General features: G+C 38.4%; 3 protein-coding genes and 1 pseudogene across 4 annotated transcripts; 3 read left to right on the forward strand and 1 right to left on the reverse strand.

Annotated features, from left to right (window-relative positions):
• Positions 1 to 1095: 1095 nt before the first annotated feature.
• On the forward strand, positions 1096 to 5427 carry LOC111325593 (putative ATP-dependent DNA helicase Q1). Of its 2 annotated transcripts, XM_088735415.1 has the most exons (3): positions 1096 to 2901; positions 3745 to 3856; positions 4918 to 5427. In XM_088735415.1, the coding sequence occupies exon 1, from the start codon at positions 1345 to 1347 to the stop codon at positions 1684 to 1686; it is 342 nt and encodes a 113-aa protein (XP_088591541.1). In that variant the 5' UTR covers positions 1096 to 1344; the 3' UTR covers positions 1687 to 2901; positions 3745 to 3856; positions 4918 to 5427. The 2 variants fall into 2 exon arrangements, with proteins under 2 accessions (XP_088591541.1, XP_088591542.1); XM_088735416.1 differs by lacking the exon at positions 3745 to 3856.
• LOC111325591 (uncharacterized) lies at positions 2794 to 8635 on the reverse strand. Its single transcript, XM_088736939.1, is given in 6 exon segments — positions 2794 to 2883; positions 3265 to 3354; positions 3727 to 4528; positions 4833 to 5760; positions 5763 to 6308; positions 8299 to 8635. Coding segments are annotated over 6 exon segments (2793 nt in total).
• A 6892-nt stretch (positions 8636 to 15527) lies between these two features.
• Positions 15528 to 17705, forward strand: LOC148721587 (uncharacterized). Its single transcript, XM_088735407.1, has one exon. It carries the CDS (start codon positions 15919 to 15921, stop codon positions 16819 to 16821), a length of 903 nt encoding a protein of 300 aa, XP_088591533.1. The 5' UTR covers positions 15528 to 15918; the 3' UTR covers positions 16822 to 17705.
• Positions 17706 to 18069: 364 nt separating this feature from the next.
• On the forward strand, positions 18070 to 20227 carry LOC148721588 (uncharacterized; annotated as a pseudogene).
• The last annotated feature ends 1687 nt before the right edge of the window (positions 20228 to 21914 follow it).

A 21914-nucleotide genomic window follows, 5' to 3' on the forward strand; every position in this document is an offset into this window, starting at 1 on the left:
ATTCAACAACAACACTGTTTCCAGTTTTAGTTATAACATCATAAGGCTCAGGAGCAAATGGTGTTGATGATTTGTTTTTACACTCTTGTTTTGCTAACACTTGATCACCTGGAGCTAGGTAAGACTCCTGGGCATTCCTCTTCTTGTCTGCATACCATTTGGTTTTGGCTTTCATTTCGCCATCTCTGTCTCGCATCTCGCTCTCTGTGCTCTCCTCTTTCAGTTCGGGTAATTTAGTACGCATCTTTCTGCCAAACAAGAGTTCCGCTGGGCTCACGCCTGTAGTAGTGTGTGGGGTTGACCTATATGCTACCACATACTTGCGCACTTCTTTCTTCCATTCTTTCCCCTCAGCTTGAGCTATTTTCATCCTCTTGAGGAGGGACTTGTTTTGTCTTTCCACTTCGCCATTTGCTTGTGGCCATAATGACGTGGTTTTCCTATGTTGTATACCATTGTCCTCCAAATACCGCTCAAATATTTCTGATCTGAATTGTGGACCATTGTCGCTTCGAAGTGATTGAGGTAGTCCATGCGTGGTGAAGATTTTCTCCAAACACTCTATGACTTTCTCTGACGTTGTGGAGCGCATGACTTCCACTTCATAGTATCTGCTGAAGTAATCAATGATGACTGACAGATTCTCCTGAAGGTAATGGGCCTAACAGGTCGATGGCCAAATCTTGCCATGGGCCATTAGGCAACGGGGTTGATTTTATTGGCTCTGGGTTTGCTGGGCTGCTTACAAGCTGACAGCCATCACAGGTTTTGTAAAACTTCTCGGCTTCCCTGTCGATTCCAGGCCACCAGACTTTTGACCGCAACCTCTGCTTCATACTGACAATTCCTGGGTGTCCTTCATGGGCAAGGCTCAATACTCGAGGTCTCAGCTTGCTCGGTATGACAATCCTGGTACCACAAAGAATCAGCTTGCCAATGACAAACAGTTCGCTACATACTGGTATGTATTGCTTATGCTGATCACCTTTCCAGTTTTCATCTTTAATGTACTGACGCAGTTCCACAAACTCTCTGTCCTCTGATGAGACTTCTTCAATCTCACGTGTTATCATCGCTTGAGGAGTAGCAGTTACTGCGACGAACCTGACAAATCCATCCGACACCTTGTGCGCCGGTGATGGTTCTGCTTGTCCATTCGCATGTAGCCTGCGAACAGGCTCCCCGTTCAATCAGACGTGGGGACACAGGAAGGGGAGCCTGCACGCAAGTCTCAGAATATCGAATGTCTGCGTCCAAAATTTGGACGCAAAGCACTGATTAGTTAAAGTTAATTTTTCATGACGTAGTCTTAGTTTTCAGTTCCGGTAGAGACAAAAAATTAAAATGGCGGAAAGAAGGGATGCTGTTCTTCGCGAGGCTTGTGACCATTTATCAAATAGTTTGAAGTTTACGCTGCAGTTGAAGCCCGAACAGTGTAATGCTGTGGACTCTTTACATAAGAAAGATGATGTGCTCGCGGTTCTTCCGACAGGATACGGCAAAAGTCTTATTTTCCAACTCTTTGCTGTTGCTGTGTCGATTGAAGGGGAAGAGCGACAAACTGTGTTGGTTATTTGTCTTTTGAAAAGCATCATAGAAGACCAAATTGCTGAGGCCGGAAGTATGGGTATCCCGGAGGCTTCCACAGAGGATATCTCGGAAGACGAGTTGCTTGCCGCAAATTAACATTTCGGCTGACTGCCGCAAAATTTCGGTTCGGCTGAGACAGTTATGGAGAAACGACTCCTCGACATTTTGAAAGATAACTGCTCTTCTCTTGACAGAAAGTTGGCCGCAGTTTTGGTGGATGAGTACCATACTGTTGAGATGTGGACTGGAAAAAGGTATTATGTTTCTAACGAATCCTGTTGGGTTTACTTCTAAATTGTTACTCACTTGTTCAATGATTGTTCACAGGTCTGAGGCAAAACTCGTTGCAAATGTTGCTTTCCGTGAGGCGTTTGGGAAATTGCCGCAGATCAGATCCTTTTGTAAACAAGGAAAATCAAGTTCTATAGTCATTCACCGATAAGCTTAAGTCTGTGTTTCCGTGCCTGTTATTTTTGGAGTCTTTCGATTGTATTAGGCCCGGTTTAAACGTCGCATTTTACATGCGCCGAATCTAATTGCCGAATTAAGTGCATGTAAAATGCGACGTTTAAATCAATTAAATTCGGCAGATTTGTATTAAATGCGAGTACAGTCGAATATTCGACTGATCCAGTCGAATATGCGACTGAAGTTCGACAGTTGAGTTAAACGCCGCATTTTACATGTGCCGAATCTAATTCATAAATTATGTTTAATTATATTTTACCCATAACACAACAGTTTTATGCTACATGACATGCGCAAAGAAAACTGGCGGGAAAGAATCGAACATCAGAATATTTAGTCCATACCTTGTGCCACCAGCCTTCATTTCGTATCAATCGACGGCGCGATCGGGGTCTTGGGACACGTGCTATGGCATTTCTTTGCGATAGGAAAAGCATAACAAGGGAACAAACATGCAGAAGCCGTCTTCTTCTTGCTAGCCGGGCACATTATGTGCCCGGCTGTTGTGGTTTGCTTGAGTTTAACTTCATAGAATATAATAATTAACTCGTGTGTTACTCTTGGATCGGCTCTTGTTATGTTAAGACTTTGAACTGTTGATTTGATACGGTTCAAGTTTGTTGAGCTATTCACCGTGCCACTTTTGGATGTTGAAGCAAACTGTCTGGCTGTTTCGACTGTAATTTCTACGGCGTTGGACGACTGGAAATATGTTTTTGCTGCCTGAAGATAGTTTTATGTCTTCTTTTGGGCTAATGTGGAGTCGATATTTGGCCAAGGACTTACACAAGTACCACCGTCATCATATTTATTTGATTCTTTCATCTGAAACAATTAACGGAGGTAAGTTAATATGACCTGATTTTAACCTCTGTTCCAATTCCTAGCTCCATCACAGAACTCAGTTCACTGAAATCATAGTTAATTAACTATGCTGAAATCGATCATTTGTTCTAGGTACTATGAGACATTATTTTACTTAGTGATTTTAAGTATGTAGTATTCTTCGAATTTATTATTTTTTGTATATTTACATTAGTTCATATGTGATCTGTATTTATATGGGGTTTAGGATTCCTTTACAGATTATCTTTGGCCTTTAATGAATAAATACTGTTAGATATGTTGACCAGAATTAATAAGTCAAAACAACATTTGTTAGATGAACTTGTTATGTTAGTGCTTTTATGTAATGCCTCCATGTACCTGGATTTCAGGAGCAGTTTGTGTTCTATAAGTAGCATAAGATTGTTCATCTTGACTAGACTTTCTTGTTGTGTCTTGAAAAGGAATGTGCTGTTTTAAACAAAATAGCACAGGTATTATGAACATTTTGAGTGTGTCAATGATATTCAACTAAACAGCAACATGCACAACAAGTAGGGCTGTCCACTAGATGTGCCCGGGTGCCACATGCGACTAACTTTGGTCTTTGGTTGACTGGGAAAAAAATACTTTTTTCAAATAGGCATGAGTGTTTGGCCCCCAGGACTCCATGGTTAGGAACTTTTGGGTTTCTCATAATTTTTCTTCAACCACAGCCTTGAGAAATATCTTTCTATATCTATATACAGTGTATATAGTAGTCTAGGAGTTATTTAAAATGAATGGAGGTAAAAAGTTATTTCATTAGTCACATTTATACAGATTTACGTATATATTCCATACCATTTTCTTTTTCTTTAGATGTTTTGGTAAATCCTCATTTTCCTTTTTGTGCACTTTAGAGTCTGATGAGTAGTTGCACCCTTTCTTCTCTCGGTTCTCCACAGATGCCCATTCATGACAGAATTGTTGTGTGAGTACTCGTTTTTGATAGGCTATCTTTCCTGTTTCACCCGCTCGCCCACCACTGTAAATGTAGTTGCCTTGCTTGGCTTCCTTGTGTTTGATTTCCATGATGCTGTCATCGAAATTGTGCAAGGTCAAAGGGAGTCCACTTAAGGCAGCATCTTTAAGAGCCTTTTCGACATAAAACCCAGTGTAAGCTACAAGTTCTTTCACAGTGGCAGTAACAGTTTGAGAGCCAAAAATTAGGATAAATTGAAATCCTAGCAAAACTCTTGCTTGGCATTCATACTCCTGTCTAGTTAATTCTTTTGGAGTGTTTAAAATCCATTGGAAAATTTTTTTGAGGCCAGTGCAAAAACATACCAATATTTCGCTGACCAAAGGGCTAAAACCAGAGTTGTTCAAAAGTTCCTCTGCTTTTTCATAGAAGGCCAAAACACCATTTTCATCAAATGTGACATAACAGCTTAGACAAACTTTTCGAGCAACTTTCTGTACTTCTATAAACCATTGTTTTTTATTTTGTTTGAGAGCCTCAGCTACTTGGCCAATTCTTCGTACGATAGTTTCTGTAGCTCTTGTCGCTTGGTGCATCATTGCTGGGTAGAAATTTACCAGGTAAAGTTGAGAAGCATTAGGATGTCCAGTTTGACCAAGGTGCTTCTTTGCATATTCTCGTCTGCCATAAATGATATTTAACATTTTTTGTCAATTTTAATTACCAGAAGGGTGTTTTCCAAATAGAACACACGTACATGTAGTGCAAAATCTCTTAATAAAGTTTTCCACATTGAATAACATTAGTTTTTATCTATGATTGATGTGTGGGTACTGAATTCATGTATCTGTTGAACAGTGTATAAACATATCTATTATCATTCATGCCTGTGCTGTATTTGGAAGGTTCAAGTTTAAAAAAATAATGCTTAATTTATTCAATGATTAATTTAGTAAAGTAAAGTGCCATTAAATCAAATAATAACCTGTTTTCAGTATTATCCACTCGCTTGCCCAACCATGTCTTGTACTGTTCTTCTCCTTTCTCAGTCATTTCTACTTTCCACACAGGCTCATTACAGATTACTCTCATATCCCCAAGTTGCTTTTGGTGTTCTGGTGACTCTGGAATCCGATAACAGAAGCTGGCAGAAGAACTTCCGGTAATTGATCTTCGTTGACAGCCATCTGCAACACCACGCACAATGACTTCTATGTTCTTCTTCAGAATTGGGTGATAAACCGACTTCAAACTGGACAGCTGTTGAAGGGTTTCTCGTCCAAGATTACTTACATGGTTGTAGTTATCTGGGCCTAACCAAGAACACACTGTAACAATGCAGCTTAACAGGTTGTGGGGCTCCACCAATTTGACTCTTATTGCTGTTTCTCCAGTAAAGAACTTACTCCACTGCATCCATGGGAACGCATCGATGTAGTGATAAACAAGTAATTTCTCTTTAGGGAACATTATTGTTTCCCATAGAGTTTTTTTGCTAAGTAGCCATTCCATAGTGTTTTTGACATTTGTGTATGCTGCAACAACACCATTGTGTTCAGTAAAAGTCAGTGACAAACTTTCTTGCAGAGCCTCCTTTTGTACCTTGAGCTTTTCACATACGTCATCTTTTGGTACCATGATATTGATTCCAAAAACATGTTCTAGTTCTTTACCAAGCTGATTTCGGACTGTGTTTTGATATTTAGTGTAGCCAATATCAAAATTACTTACTAGTTCAGCTGCAAACTGGACAAAATGATTGAAATTCTTCTTAAAAATGACTGGCATGAGTGCCTTCTTAAAAAACTCTCCATCTTTATGTGAAATAATTAAGTCGACCAGCTCAGCTTTTTCTTGTGGATCTTGGGGCATGTTTAAGTCGTAAATAAAATGAACCCATTTTCTGCATTTTGTGGAGTCAAAATTTTTTCCTTGGAGTGATAATTTGGGGATATGCTTTCACCATGTGGTTTGGAATAAAGGGTAGAAACTGACCTTTGGTTTAAGCAATAAAGAAGCGAGTCTGGGTAACCCTCCGCCACCATCTTAACAAGGAATTCCAATTCTCCTCTTAACTTGCTTTCTGAAACTGAGCCCTGTGTAAGCTTACTTCTTGATAAGAGAAATGGGAAAGTTGGCACGTGCCTCGCAATGCTACACAAAACCATAGTTGAAAATTCATCTGGTGTTAAAAGTTTCAAAAGTTCTTTAAGCCTCGCAGAGCGGTGGTGGTGCGGGACGTCCAGGAAATTGTTTGCAGCAGCAACAGCTTGCAGCGGTGGGTTTCTTACGTTTTCTTCACGCCTGTGGCTTGGGTGGGTCTGAAAATGTTTCCTTAATCCACGACCTCTTTGGTAATTGTTTCTGCAGTCGGAACAACTGAAGACCTTGGGCACGGTGATGAGAAGTATGCTCAAACCTCTAAAACCTTTTGTGCATCTAGTAATGACGTGATCGTATTAAAGCCAGTAGGGGTCACGCGACGTGCCACTTTAACTTCCCAAACTATTTTTATGGGTTAATACACGTGATATCAAACTCCCTTAAGCCTTATGTTTTGCTCAGGGATGCAATTCTGCCACAACCTTTCCGCCAGATTCAAAGGTCATTTATAATTCGTGATGAAACTGTTTCCGAGTCGTCGCGCGGGTTGTTAAAATCATAGCGGGGAAATGTAGACACGCGCATCTTGTTCGACACTGCAGTTAACTATCTCAAGCAAAACCACGCCGTTGGCATCGCCTTTTTATAATTTTATTAGTAATGTAAGGTTTCGTGTTCTTCAGTCGGGGATAGCCTGAGTTCAACCGCCGTTTATTCTAAACTCCGACGGTTATTACAGGTAATAGAGAGCTTAAGCACCAGACATTCTTGACAACACGAACGGCTGAGAAGCCGCGTAAGACTGGATCGAGGCCTTCGTTCATGGCGCGAAATGGGAAGGTTTAGCAGTCGACGTTTTTCAGACACGGACTTCTACCCGTGTTAACATGTCTTTGCTAAAAGATGCTAGAGATATGACCTTAATGAGCGTGAGAATAAGTTTCTTTACCCCACTCTCTTAACAGAATGAATAATTCGTCTTTCATATTTATTAGGCGACTTGAAATTTACCACTTCATAGTTGTGTAAACAATGCGAACAAACGAGCGAGCATGAAGTTTTCATTGCATGATCTGGATGCCTAGAGGACCATTTCTCTTTTTCTAAATTCGTTAACCACAGCGAGATTTGTTATTCTTATATTTGTAGTCGGTTGCTCAAAACCTAGCAGGCATGCATACGATATACAATGTGCAGTTACAAAATACAACCGATACAGAAAGACAATCATCTGTCTCATTTTGTACTTTGTTATTGTATCTAAATGTCGCTTAAGTGTCTTAATTCTAAATCATCGCTCAAAGTAATTTGTGATAAGCTTAAACCCGGTTTAAAAAAATCTTAGTTCTGCATGTGATGATTCAAATGGACATGAAATCAAATGACTTAACTCACCCAGACTTGGCGAGCAGATTGTCTGCCATTGTCGAATCCCGTTTAATCTATCGACTAAGCAAAAACCACTATGCCCGCCACGAAAACGTTTTTTAATCACCTAATGAAAAGCAGAAGAGCTTTTTATGGTTTTGAGTCAATAATTTATCTCCTATAAACAAAATAACAGCATATTTTTGTGGCGTCCTACCTTCAACCTGAAAAGTGGCGTTCTGGCGTCTGCGACATGACTACGCGAACGTCATGACATGCACAGTATGTACATAGTTCCTCTAATGACTTCCGGTAGGCGTTCGTGACCTCAAGAACGTCTGGTGCTTAAGCTCTCTAATATAACCGGATGTACGCAGGCTAGTCGGGGGTCGCGAACGAACTTCTGTCAGAGCTGGTGATTTAAACGATTTATCTTCAAGCTGGCAAGTAGTATACCTGCTTCACGCTTTTAAAATTATAATAAAGCCTATTTAAACCCAGTGTTCAAGTTTCACTACAAGAAAAAAGGTTATTTTTCCCTGGGGGATGACCAAGCAAACAATGAAAACAAACCGACGCCATTTTTTCCGCGCGTGTCTTTTACAAAGGAGACTGGAGCTAGTTACCCCCAATTTTTAACCCAGCATGCCCCGCAACTTCCGGTAGAAATCAGCAGGTAAGTATTTGACTTGGAATTTATATGGCTGTAATTGCAGGATCCATCTTTCGATTCGTGCGCACGGCTTGGATCTGCTCGAGCAGATTGTTTCCAACGGCTTGTGATCAGTATACAATGTGAATTCAATGCCGCACAAGTACACATGGAAACGTTCACATGCCCATACAACAGCCAAGGCTACTTTTTCTGTTTGCGAATAACGCCTTTCTACAGAAGCAAGAGTTTAAAAACTCTTGCTTGCGTAGCTAATGACTCTTTTCCTGCCTTGCTGCTCTTGGATGAGGATCGCACCGAGGCCTACCGGGCCTGCGTCTGCTATGATTAGTGTCTTCGGTATCTTTATCAAAATAGCCAAGATTATCTGCACTTGATAACCTCCTCTTAAGCTCATTAAATGCATTCTTCTGCTCTTCTCCAAATTCGAAACGAACACCCTCTTTGGTCAACTTTCGCAATGGCTCCGCGACTGTAGCGAAGTCCGGAATGAAACGGGCATTGTAGTTTGCCAGTCCCAGAAAGCTTCTGACTTCTGATGCGCTCTGCGGTTCTCTTGCATCGACGATCGCCTTTACCTTGTCTTCGGCAGGGCCAATACCATTGTTGCTTAACACCAGTCCCATGAAGACCATCTGGGTCATGTGGAACTTGCACTTCTCTGCATTCAGTGCGAGGTTCTTCTCTTTCAGCTTCTCCAAAACTCGCTACAATCTTCTGTCATGTTCCTCAGTGTTCTTCCCATGAATGATGATATCATCTGAGATGTTGGCAACACCTTCACAGCCTTGTAATGATTGCTGGATGACGTGCTGGTATACTTCTGGAGCTGAGCTTATCCCGAACATGAGGCGCTTGTATCGGTAAAGACCACAATGTGTGGTGAACGATGTGATGCTTCTGGAATCTGGATGGAGTTCTAACTGGTGGTAACCCCATTTTAAATCCAGTTTACTAAACACTATGCTCTGGTTGAGGCTTTGGAGCACTTCGTCCACTGTGGGTATGGGATAACGTTCTCTGATAATGGCTTCGTTAGCTCTTCGCATATCTACACAAAGGCATATTTCGTCATTCTGCTTTGGGACTACTACAACTGGACTAACCCACGGGGTTTGAAGAAGCTTTTCAACCAACGCGGCCATCGCCTTCCCACGCTTGAAGGTTCACCATGTGGATCGAAAGGTTTCACACTCGTTAAATAGTCTATCTTTATTGACGCCATGGTCTGGGCAGCTGCAACTTCCATCCTCGTCGCCAGTTGTCACGTTATACGGTTAATAGAAATGGATGTTCGCGGAGGACACAACACACACGAATCTAATAATCCGCCACGCTACTTTAATAATAAATCCCAACTTACATTTCGTGCTTACTTATGTAATGTATGGCATACCAAATGTTCCTTACAAACACTACAATCAGAAATTTTGTTTTTAAAAACTGACATTGATGTATTTTAAATAGATTTCATACACTTCTTACACTTAGTCACATGTTGGTCTGCCATGTTATCATCTCTCTTTTGAATGTAACACCATGAATAAATATTGTTCTGTGTACATTTACGCTTGGGTACTTTACTCTCCACCATACTGTCCACTGCTCAGGTAATGAAAAAAAACTGAAAGGAAGACTGAAAACTATCAGGAAGACTGCTTTGAAATACCTTGAGTTCTCATTCAAATATTGTTTTTGAAAGGAAATCAAACCCTAGTTTTCCCTCACTCCGTCCTTTTGCTTCAAGGGAAAATTTAGATGATAGAGGCTGGTGATGGTCAAGCAGTATATGACAATAATTAAGTTTTCTCAATGTAGATCTTAAATTATATTTTAAGAAAAAAACTGACATTGAAGTTATGTACTGATAAGTTTTGTAAACTGCAGTCAGTTAAACACTTGTTGGTTTGACATGTTATAATCTGGCCCTTATAAGTAACACCTGTACATGAATTGCCCTGAGGTTGTGTACTTGTAATCCTAGGTAGTTCATCCGCTGCTGCATTGTCCACTGCTGGTCCCAAAAAAGAATCGGAAGTACACATAGACAGAAAACTATGATACTTCAGGAAAAGAAGGGTGAATGAAAACAGACCCTGAAACTAACCTGGTTTAATCGCAATTAAAATTGTTAAGCAAGAAATAGAATGCTCTGAATAAGCAGTTTTGTCAGTTGTTATTTTCCCTAGCAGATTAATCCAAATCTGGCTTTGCCTCATTTTCTCCTTTAATTAGAGGGAGTAGTGAGTTGGTAAGTGGCAACAATACGTGTAATATATATATATATATATATATATATATATTGAATAGTTGTTTTCAACAATGATCACTGGTGCTATAGGTTTAAAAAAGGGTTATTTACCAGGCTAAAATATTTAAAAAGTAAAATCGAAATGTTTTGACACTAGGTCTTCATTGGAGTGATGCTAACTCAGAGTCAAAAGACATCTGATTTTAATGTTAAATATTTTAGCCTTGGGAATGGCTCAACACTTATAAAATGATGTAATGAATGTTTTCACAATTTCACAATTACTTTTGAGAGAAATTAATCCATATCTGAGATAATAACCTTTTTCTGTTCTTATTTTCATCCAAGAATGCTGTTAAATTCTTTAAGCTTCATTAATCACTTAGTTAATTATAACTTAGTTTTGTTTAGTAAAATATTCCCAATTCAGTTTTGCCTCTTAGTCCATAACTTCAGTTAAAGGAACTATTAAATTGGCTGGGGCGTGTGATAATGATACAGTACTTATAAATAGCTAATTTCAACAATGATCTTCAGTGATATATTAGAAAAATTGCACCGTTATGTTATGGCATTATGTTATGGCATTATGTTATGGCATTATGTTATGGCACTGAGTGCTGAATACATCTGTGTATACCTTTTCTCTCAGGTAGTTTACCTATTCCTGAATCTTCAACCAGTCGTCATGTGAAAAAATTAGCAGAACTATGCATGGAACTTACAAGGCTCAGAAGGGAAGGTGACTGAAAATGTTTATCGATTCTTTCTCAGAGAATAAATAAACACAAGAATTCTTTTGATAAAATGCTTTCAATAATCCTGTATCAAAAATTTTACAATTTAATGGCAATGATAACAAATAAATAAATCTAAATATACAAACAAACAGAGCCATAAGGATAATCTGTAAAAGAGTGGAACACTCCAAGCAAGACAGATCACCGTGTAGCTAATCTGAATAAGTCAAATATAATAACGGACAGAAAAATTTTAGATCAAATAAAAACATTAAAAACGTCAATGTTCCTTACTTAAAAACTTCCTCACTCTAGACTTAAAAGCTGCAAGACTAGGAGATAATCTAATATCTAAGGGTATCAAATTCCACATTTCAACAATTCTATTAAAATAAGTAGATTTAAAATAAGTCGTTCTCGCAAAATTCGTCTTCAAGGAATAGTCATCAACATGTCTAAATCTGTACGGATCGTCCCGCGAATAAAACATTCAAAAACGGAAAAACATCCACATTAAAGTATCCATTTACAACCTTGTACAAAAATGTAACGTCAAAAAGATAACGTCTCTTTTCAAGTGAAAGCAAATTGAGGCATTTCAGGCGCTCTTCATAAGTAAAATTCCTTTTTCTTAGAATAAATTATAACTTTCCTAAGAAAGATTCTCCCTCTTATCTGCGATTATAATAGCTTATAGTAAATGCTTCTATTCCTTATTCAAATTATACTTTTTTAAAGGCACATTATTCCCTAGGAAAGATAACCCCTCAGGCCTCTACATTTAGTTACATTAAGTGAGACTATTTTCTAATCCTTTCAGCATTGTCATGTTAAATGTCAACTTTTAGAGGAGATTATTCTTAAATTAGTTTTTCCTCATTGTGTACTGTGGTGGAAGGGAGTATAAAGTTGGCTGTGGCTCAATATGATGAAACAGTTTTTGTTAATGGTTGATTTCAACAATGACCAACGGAGATTCATCAGAGAAGTGACGCTATAATTGTGCTATCACATGAACACAATACAATGTACAATGTTGGTTATCTGTTTTTGACCGTTTATGTAAGATAATATATTAAAGGCAGTTAATGATTAATACAGCATATATTTGAGGTCACCTTTCCCATCAGGTACTCTGCCTCCCACTAAACTCTTCACTGCTAATCTTGAAGAAGAACTAGAAAAACTACGAGAGGAACTAATCTGACAAAGATGCGAAGGTGACTAAAACAAGCATAGTGTTTCTGTTGAACAGGGCAAACTAAATATGGAAAGTGAAGCAAGGAAATGGTTGCTCTAGTTTACGTCCTTTACAATATAGGCTCGATTTTTTTAGCAAAAAACTTTAAGGTGAAACTCAAAATAAACCTAAAATAATCCATGAGATGAATTTCATGAACTCTGAGGCAGGTTTACATACAATGCAACCACAGACATTTTACGCATTGCTTTTAAATTTCCAAGCCCTACATGCAACTTGCAAAACATCTGCGCCCATTACATGGTAAACATCGAATAATGTGTATTTACTCCATATTTAAGCTAACCCCTCCTCTGATAAAATGCCAGCAACCAAGAATAGTATTAAATGCTTTAACCATTTTACTCTTTGGTTCGTCTTTCAGTCGATTTTACCTCGGCCTGATTTCACCTTTGAAAAGGACGTAGGAGAACTACTCAAGCAACTGCGGGAAAAGAGGACAGAAGGTGATTAGATGGTGCACATTTAGAGAGAATATTAGTTTTTTACAATAACTGTAGAAATTCTCGCGCGCTTATTGGACAGGAATTATTGTCAGAAGAGATTTTTACCATAATCGGCAGTAATGTCGCATTATGATTGGCCAACTTGCCGACGTCGATAAGAGTATAGACTATGTTGTTCACGTCATTGTAGCACGCAACGTGTCATGCACTGAGGAAATCGTCTTATTTGATTTTTGATATTGTGGTAAACAACAAATCGATCGACAGTGGTTATGCGAGGTGCGTACTTTTAGCGACAACGATATTCATCATCGCAGTGGTCAAAATTTGTTGCGGACCCAATCAGCTGCTCCTCGTGAGTCCACAACATTTTGACCACTGTGATGAAGAATATCGTTGTCGATAAGAATACAGACCACGCTAAACCATTGTCGATTTCTTAAATAGACAATGGAATATTGTAGTCAATTTGTTAAATAGCAGACTGCTATTAAAAAGTTCCAGTTCTTTATCGAATTATCTTTTTCCACGGGACACTTCGTCTACTGCAGTAATCATTAACAACTGTGATGCTCAGTTACGTTCCTCTTGTGGCTCTCAGGACTTAGGTGAGGAATGTTCTCACGAGTAGCAAATCTTGGGAACCCATGCCAGCATCACCCTCATTTAGTTGGGAGACAACCTCCCATTGCACTAGAAAATTAAGAAAGAAAACAAATGAAAAAAGACCACGGAAAAGTGAATTTCTTCTTGGCGCTTCTTAAAAATAACTGGCGTCTTAGGATATGCACATACTGGTCCTAGAAACTTGCAACTTTTCCTACTTATGCAAAATTATAGGAGTGCTTGGGATACTTTGTGGCAAATTTCAACTATTAGTTTTAAAAAGGATCAACCGAAAATTTTTTCATTAAACTTCCTAACAGAAAGAACTTAACCTTCAGCCGTATAATGGCCGAACTTTTAACCGTTAGTCACTGAATGGCCAAATTGTTAACTGTTAGCCGTAATGGCAATCACTCCTTGAGACCCTAATGTATCTCTTGTATTAAAGAACTATTGAAAATAATGTGATATGTAAGAAATGATCGACAACATGAAGTGGTTGTGGTATCTTTGAATGATAAATATAACGTTAATGTTAAGCTTGTCCGTGTCAGTTTCCCAGGTAATGGCAACATTGCCGCTTACTTTGTCTTAAAGTGTAGTTCCCGAATTTTTTCTCAATAATTTGTCAGATCTTAGAATATGACCTTCAGTATTTAAATAGTTTGTGCTTTTTTTTATACTCTGCATAATAGCATTAGAGAACACCATGTATCCGACCATTAGATCAGGACTGGCGAAGTTTGATGTCAGTTCACCCAAGGAACTCCAAAGCTATGTCAGCTACTTATTAAACGAGTCAGCCAAATTTGACTTACGCAGGCGAGGTATTTAACATGATTAAAGTAACTGACAGTTTGTAGTGGTTTTTAAACATATTCTAGTATTTATATTCTATCGTATATGCTGGGTTAGGGTAATAGTCAAGATTTGTGATCTTGTGTTTGGTTTGTTCTTACTCAGTAGCCCTGGTATATTTATAGAATCATTAAATTACCCACGCGGTCTAATGCACGTTCTTAAAGAAAAAAAAATTATTCCTAAATAGACCCCTCTATGAGGGCCGTGTGCGTTTGCGCGAGCAGGGGCATTAAAAGCTGCACGGCCAACGTACGGCCCCGAGAGAAAGAAAATGGTAGAAGTGCGGCAGTCATGGAATAAAACTCTGACTAACTCATTAAGGTCATTTGGTATTATTAACTAAGTTGAAATTGTAAATTGGCCACAGTAACGAGTTAAAGAGCTGACGTTTCGAGCGTTCGCCCTTCGCTCTGACGAAGGGCGAGTGCTCGAAAGGTCAGCTCTTTAACTCGTTACGGTGGCCAATTTACAATTTCAACTTAATTGATAATACCCAATTACCTTGTTACTCCCACCCACGCAGCACCACAGTTTCTTCAGAAACTTTCACCCTTCATTCATTTGTCGGATTAAGATCAAGCTGGGTGGACATGACCCTCCTACTTAGTCCATAAGTATGTAGAATGCTGATGTTAAAGCTGGTAGCTCGTGTGGTGCTTTATTCCCAGAAGAGAAAATTTTCTTTCAGTTTATCAAAACTATCATTTCTTTTGTTTGTTTGCAATGTGAAACCACTCATTTTCTCTATTGAGTTTGAAGATATTCTGAAACTTTGGTGGTTTAAAAATCCCAGATTCGAAAAAAGAACAACAACACCATCTCTAGCAGGCATTTTTGGACTCTACATTTCAAAATTTTTGAATGAGGGAAAATAATATGTTGGAAGAAAATGTAATTTGTAGTAATCCTAATTAGCATAAATTGATATTTTGCCGGCACGTATCGGAGGACTAGGTGGCTGCGAGGTACGCGGAGAGTTATGGGATAGGGGTTTGTAAGCAGAGTTCGTTAGTGGGTCAAGGCATTCTACGGTCAGCCTTCATCGGGCGTAGCTGTTGGTTTTTGTTTTTGTCTTTTGCATAAATTTAGAGCAGTACTTGCATAGTACCTTAAGTAACAAGGTAAAAATGTTATTCATGGGATACCCTAAAACCCCAAGGGTGGCACCACTGCCTTGGTCAGGGGTACACGTTCCCCGTTTTTTCCTCCTGCTGATTTTTAGGGGTTTTCGTGTCTGGCTTTGGTGCTTTTTGTTTTACTTCAATTGTAATAGACTTCTGTTAGTATATCGATTTGGCGTTAAATAAACGGTGGCTTGGGTGGCCAACCCGCCCAGATATCAACTCTGTGTGTTTTCGGTTGAGTAGTGAAGGCAAAATACTTTATTACAGTGATTTACAACTTCGCGTGTAAAGTTTTCGGAAATTTTTAGACTTTTTGCCGTGCCAAATAAAAAGAAACTGGGCTTAACTTGCTGTTTTTGGTATCGCAGGACATTTATTGTTTATACTGTCTATCTCTGTGTTTTACCCACTGGTTTCCTTTGACTTTTAATGACTCTTTAAATGAAATATTGAGACTCCAAATTCTCTTTGTTTCCAATTAAGTTTTGTCAAGGTACTTTTTTGTGGTTTGTCTGTTTTGGATTTAAAAAAATATGTAAAGGCTAGGCGGATTTTTTCACAGTAAAATATTAACAATTTCTTTCTTTAATCTTTCAGTACTCTAGTCGTCTAGTGCCGTGAAGGCATTACGAGAAGCAATGGATGAATATAAATTGAAAGCATTCCTTTCCATTCACATCAGAGAGGGTGCATGGCAGGCGGCGCTGCTGTGTATCGATAAAATTCCTTCAGGTGAACCGCCATGGAACTGGTTTAAAGACGCGCGAAACTGGCCTGAGGACAAGAAGACGATTAGATTATCGTTATACAGCTCGACATCAGGCATATTGAAGGCGTGGCCAAAAGAGTATGACCCTGATTTGGTAACATTGTGTAAAGCGATCACCGACAGGGACTGGAAAGTAACGGAATTAATCCTTTGTAACAGTCGGATATCTAATGACGGTTGGAAGAACTTGATTACAGTTGTTACCCAGTGTGGACTTTACAGCTTGACCCTGTATTACAGTGGTTTACCAAGGCCAGAATTCAAGTACCTCTGTCAAAAGGTGCTCAGTAGGGACTGCAATTTAACCAGCTTAAACGTCTCTTACAATAAGTTAGAAGATAAAGGAATAAGGTTCTTGAGTGCCGTGCTCACAAGTGCTAAATGCAAGTTAACCAGTTTGAACGTCAGTAGGACTTATTTTGAAAGTGAAGTATTTCAACACTTGTGTGGCGCACTGACCAGCCGTAACTGCACCTTAACCAGGTTAAACGTCAGTTTTAATAGAGAAGAAGACAGAGCATTAAAGGACTTAGCTAGAACTTTAGCTAGCACGAAGTGTATTTTAACTAGTTTAGACATCAGTTACACTGCAATAGGAGATGAAGGAATAAATAACTTGTGCGAAGCATTGACTGATCCCAAATGCAAACTAAGGAGCTTAAACCTCTATGGAAATTGGACGGTAACAGATGTGGGCAGACAGTGTTTGTCTGAAGCGTTAATTGGCACTGACTGGGAAGTCAGAAAAGGCCTGATACTTTCACGTCGGTAGCTTATCCCACATTATTGATTCTCCAAGATCTCTTTCATTTTAAATGATACAGTCTTCCCCTTTGGAGGCCACTTTAGGTCATTTTGATGCGCTCTTAATAAATGTATAAGGGAGGCAACAATTATGAATACGTTCGATTTTAAGCTTCGATTGATGTTTAATTCAGTGTCAAAAAAGAGTGCTTGATAGATCAAGCAGCGACCAGCCAAATGTTCTCTTTATTCACCGAGCATGCGTAGGTGACTGGCCGTTCGCTTGCATCTCATGTTTTCGTTGTGACTTAATTTTTTTTGTCAGTCATTAAAGGGCAAGATAATTTTTTGAAGTGGGAAATAAATGTGCGATATCCTGAAAATATTTGTAGAGCCAAAGTAAAACTACAGCCCCTTTTTTTTGCTATGGTTTTATTCTTTGTTTTCTGTGTGTATATTTGATTTTTTAATTTATTTTTCGATGCTGAGAAACTCTTTGTTTGCTGTGACAACATTATGGACAAATGTAGAATTCTATTTATTTTTTCTCTTTTTGATTTATTTATCTATTTTCATGCATTTATTTAATTTCAATTACAAGTTTTTTACTGTTAAATTACTCTCCGCCAAGGGATCCAAAGAGCGAAAAATAAGACATCAATTTCTTTACTGCTAACAAGTTATTCGAAGTAATTTTCAATCGCAACCGAAACCTTAAGGTGAAGCTCTTTTTTTGTCTGTTTTAAAGGACTCCTATATGGTTTTGTGCGGGTAGTTTTCGTCTTTTTGGGACACCTTATGTAATCCATAGGATTAATTTCACAAACTATGAAGCGTGTTAACATAAAATGCGACGGGACTGCTTTTGCTCATTGCTCTTTCATTTTCAAGCCCTGCATACAACTTGCAAGACATCTGCACCCATGGTAAATAATCAGATAATGTGTATTTATTCCACATGTAAGTTATAATGCAATAATGCTATCAACCAAGAATAGTGTTCAATGGTTTAAACCATTTTGCTGTTTACTTCTTCTCGAGGCAGTTCACCTCTTCCTCTTTTCGCCTTTAAAGAAGAACTAGGAGAACTAGAGGAGCTACTCAAGAAACTGGAGTAAAAGAGAATGGATGATGAACAGACAACGCACATTTAGAGAGAGAGAGTTATTTTTTGCAAAATACTAGTAGAAATTCTCCCGCACTCATTGGACAAGAAATATTGTCAGAAAAGTTTATTTTTTAACTACAATTGGCAGTAATTTGGTAATCTCACAATATGCCGTTGTTGATAATAATTAAAACAACGCTGCTCAACGTGTTACGCAACGTGTCACGCACTGAAAGAATCGTTTTATTTGACGTTGATATTGTGATAAGTTACAGATGGCTTAGCGTGGTCTGTAGTCTTATCGACAACGATGTTCGTCATCACAGTGGTCAAGTTTGTTGCAGACTCACTTGACTGCTCCTCGTGAGTCCACAACATTTTAAGAATTAACTCTGATGACTTTGACATCAATTTTTTAAATAGCAGACTGCTGTTAAACATTTCCAGTTCCTTATAAAAGCACTATTATTATTATTACTATTATTAACTTATATTGCGCTAATATTAATATACATTTTCATCAGCACAGATATACCCACCCATCCCATCCTAGGGGAGGACATCCACTACACGGTAATCTCGTGCGTAGGAAATTAACGTCTCCTACCCCTAACCTTCAGGAGTCGGGAACTACGGTTTATTCGTCCTTATCTGAGAAGACTAGAATATTTATTTCTCGATATTATAGAAAGGTAGCACATTCTCCTCAGTTATTTTAAGACCCTGAGTGTTGTTTCGGCCGGCGCTTGAACCCTTGACCTCCAGCACAACAGCCCGGCGCTCTACCAATTCAGCTAACCAGGAGGCGGTTATCTCTCCTTCTATTGCAGTAATTATTTACAATTACGATACTCATTGGTAACCTAAGATATCATTTACGTTCCTCTTTTGGCACCCAACACTTAGATGGGGACTGTTCTCACGAATAGCAAATCCTGGCAACCTAGCCATCAGCTCTCATGTAGTGAGGAGACAATATCCCATTGCACTAGAAAATACTGAAATACAGTAAAACAAAAGAAAAAAGACAAGGGAAAAGAGAATTTCTTCTTAGTGCCTGTTAAAAAAATAATTTGCTTGTTAGGATAAGCTCATCCAGGTCCTAGAAACTTTCAACTTTTGCTACTTATGCAAACGGCTTCAGTCTGATTGACTGAGTAAAATACTGATGTTAAAGTTGCTCGTTTCGTGGTTTTTATGTCAGGTTTGAAATAAAAAAAAGTGTAAAGGCGGTTTTTTACTCGCAGTAACATTTTCAAGTAAAAGATTAATAATTATTTCCTTTAATCTTTCAGTACTCTAGCTAGTCGCCTAGTGCCGTGAACGAATTACGAGAAGCAATGGATAAATACGAATTGAAAGCATTCCTTACCATTCACATCAGAGAAGGTGCATGGCAGGTGGTGCTGCTGTTTATGGATGAACTTCCTTCACATAACCTACCATGGGGCTTTTATCATGAAATGTGGTACGAGGACGAGGACGAGGAAAAGATTAGTTCATCGTCATACAGTTCGACGTCAGACATATTGTGGGCGTGGCCAACAGAATACGACCCTGATTTGGTAACATTGTGAAAAGCGATCACCGACAGGGACTGGAAAGTAACCAGATTGATCATTTCGAAGAGTCGGATATCTGATGAAGGTTTGAAGAACTTGAGTATAGCTCTTACTCAGGGTGAACTTAATTAACTTGTCCCTGTTTGACAATGATTTACAAAGTCAAGGATTAAAACACCTGTGTGAGGCGCTGACCAGTGTGAACTGCAAGTTAACCACCTTAAACGTCTGTGAATCGGCTGGGAGACGAAGGAATGATGCACTTGTGTAAGGCGCTCACCAGTGTTAACTGCAGGTTAACCAGTTTGAACGTCAGTTGGACTCACTTTGGAATTGAAGGATTGAAACACTTGTGTGACGCACTGATCAGCACCAACTGCACATTAACCAGCTTAACCGTTGCTCACAATTGGTTAGGGGATGAAGAATAATGCCCTTGTTTACAATTGTGATCAGCGGTAACTGCACCTTAACCAGGTTAAACGTCCGTCGTAATAGATTAAGAGATAGAGTATAAAAGGACTTAGCTAGAGCTTTAACCAACAAGGACCGTATATTAACGAGCTTAGACATCAGTCACAATGAACTAGGAGATGAAGGATTAAAGTACTTGTGCAAAGCCTTAACTGATACCAACTGTAAGCTATGGAAATTGGAAGGTAACAGATATGGGCAAACGGCGTTTGTCTGAAGCGATAACTGGCACTGACTGGGAAGTCAGAGGAGGCCTGATACTTTCCCGTTCCATTCTCTCAGTCCATTAAGTCAGAGACATAGTGCTTGGATAAACTTCTCCTGTTACTTATCGCTTGTCATGTAATAATACAATTTTACAAGTATAGAATTATTGTTTTACGCATGTTTATTTTTTAAATGCAAGAAATAACAGTTTGTTAGGTTACGTCACGTTATTGACTCTCCTTCAGTTGTCGATCAAACAGTGTGTTCTAAACGACTTTCAGTGTGGCAGACAAAACGTTGAATCAACAATTGATGACTGACTCAGTGTTGTTAGACAAACGGTTATTAAACTCAGTTTCAATGATCATTTTAGAAAATAAGTTTTAAATCCTTTAGCAAGATGAGTCTTTTTCTGGAAGCGTAGATAATCTTCGTACAACGGGTCTGTAGGATGCAAAGAATATTGAATTAAATTTTAATAACGTAGTTGATAAATATCTTTCTCTTCCGAAAGAAGAAATTTTAATACATTACATGTAATAGTGAAGTACAAATATGATAGCGATATATGTTAACGTTTTGAAAATGCTCCCTTCTTTGTTTACATTGTTGGTTCTCTCAGGCAGATTTAGGTGTTGGAAAAAACTATCGTATTCTCTTTCAGATTAGTTTAATTATACTTAACTTGGGAAATCATTTAGGCAAAGCTTGTAGTACTTGAACCTGTGATTTTTTTTTAGCTGATGATTTTATTAAGAGTATAGTAAAGTGATTCTCTACATATTACTAATGGTAGGAAATTATTTTACGGGTAACGTAGGTTTTGTTTTTATAGTATAATCTCTTTTTAGTCTCATGGAATAGGCCAGAATGTAATGTAGATGTAATCTAATTGATACAATCAGAAGTTGTTGTTTTAGAATTGACAACTCTCAGAACACAATTTATTTTACAAATGTATTTTTAATTATGTTTCTTAAATATGGAAACAAAAGTCTTTCAGGTAAATATTGACTTTATTTAGTATCTTGTAAGTAAAACATTCCTTCATACAGTTAATAGTTTAGATGGGTAGTAATTATGGAGTAATGTTTTCAACCTTAGTCACCACATTAAACTGCGCAGAACTTTAACCAAGGACATTGAATATGTATAAGGACTATGATTAAATTAATGTAATAAACCATCAGAATATGAATGAAGCATCGTTCTACATAATTTTTCTTTGTTCCTTGCTTTTGACAAGAGAACATTATCTCTTGCTTCAAACGAATTTGTCTAAAGGAAAGGAAACATTAGCTAGAACACACGCATCCGCTTGAATACCAAAGAGCGAAGGAATGAGGTAAACTTTAATAGTTCAGCCTGGCTGAGATTGAAAGCTACAACAAAGACAAAAGACTTACAAGTCTTACATGTCAGAGAGCATCTGTTTACCAGCGCTAGGCTCTCTCCCAGTTACTACTGATGCTGACAACACTAAACATATTGTAGATTACCTATAATCTCAGTGCTTTACTTCTGTCGGATTAAAATTTAGAGCCTTAAAAAACCAGGACTTGTGTAGATTCTGCAAAAACGACTCTGCTCTCAAAGACATCAGAATAGCCTCTAAGATCAAATTGGATAACACTAACTCTAACCCTAATCTCAATCAATGTATTGCCCTCATGCACATACGCCTGATGAGCCAAAAGCCGTCTTTTACCAAGAGTTTCGTTTTAAAAGTTTAAATGAAGTAGGGAGGACAAATATTCTTCTACAGAGATG

Source organism: Stylophora pistillata, chromosome 10 (genome assembly GCF_964205215.1).
Source record: "Stylophora pistillata chromosome 10, jaStyPist1.2, whole genome shotgun sequence".
Classification (NCBI taxonomy): domain Eukaryota; kingdom Metazoa; phylum Cnidaria; class Anthozoa; order Scleractinia; family Pocilloporidae; genus Stylophora; species Stylophora pistillata.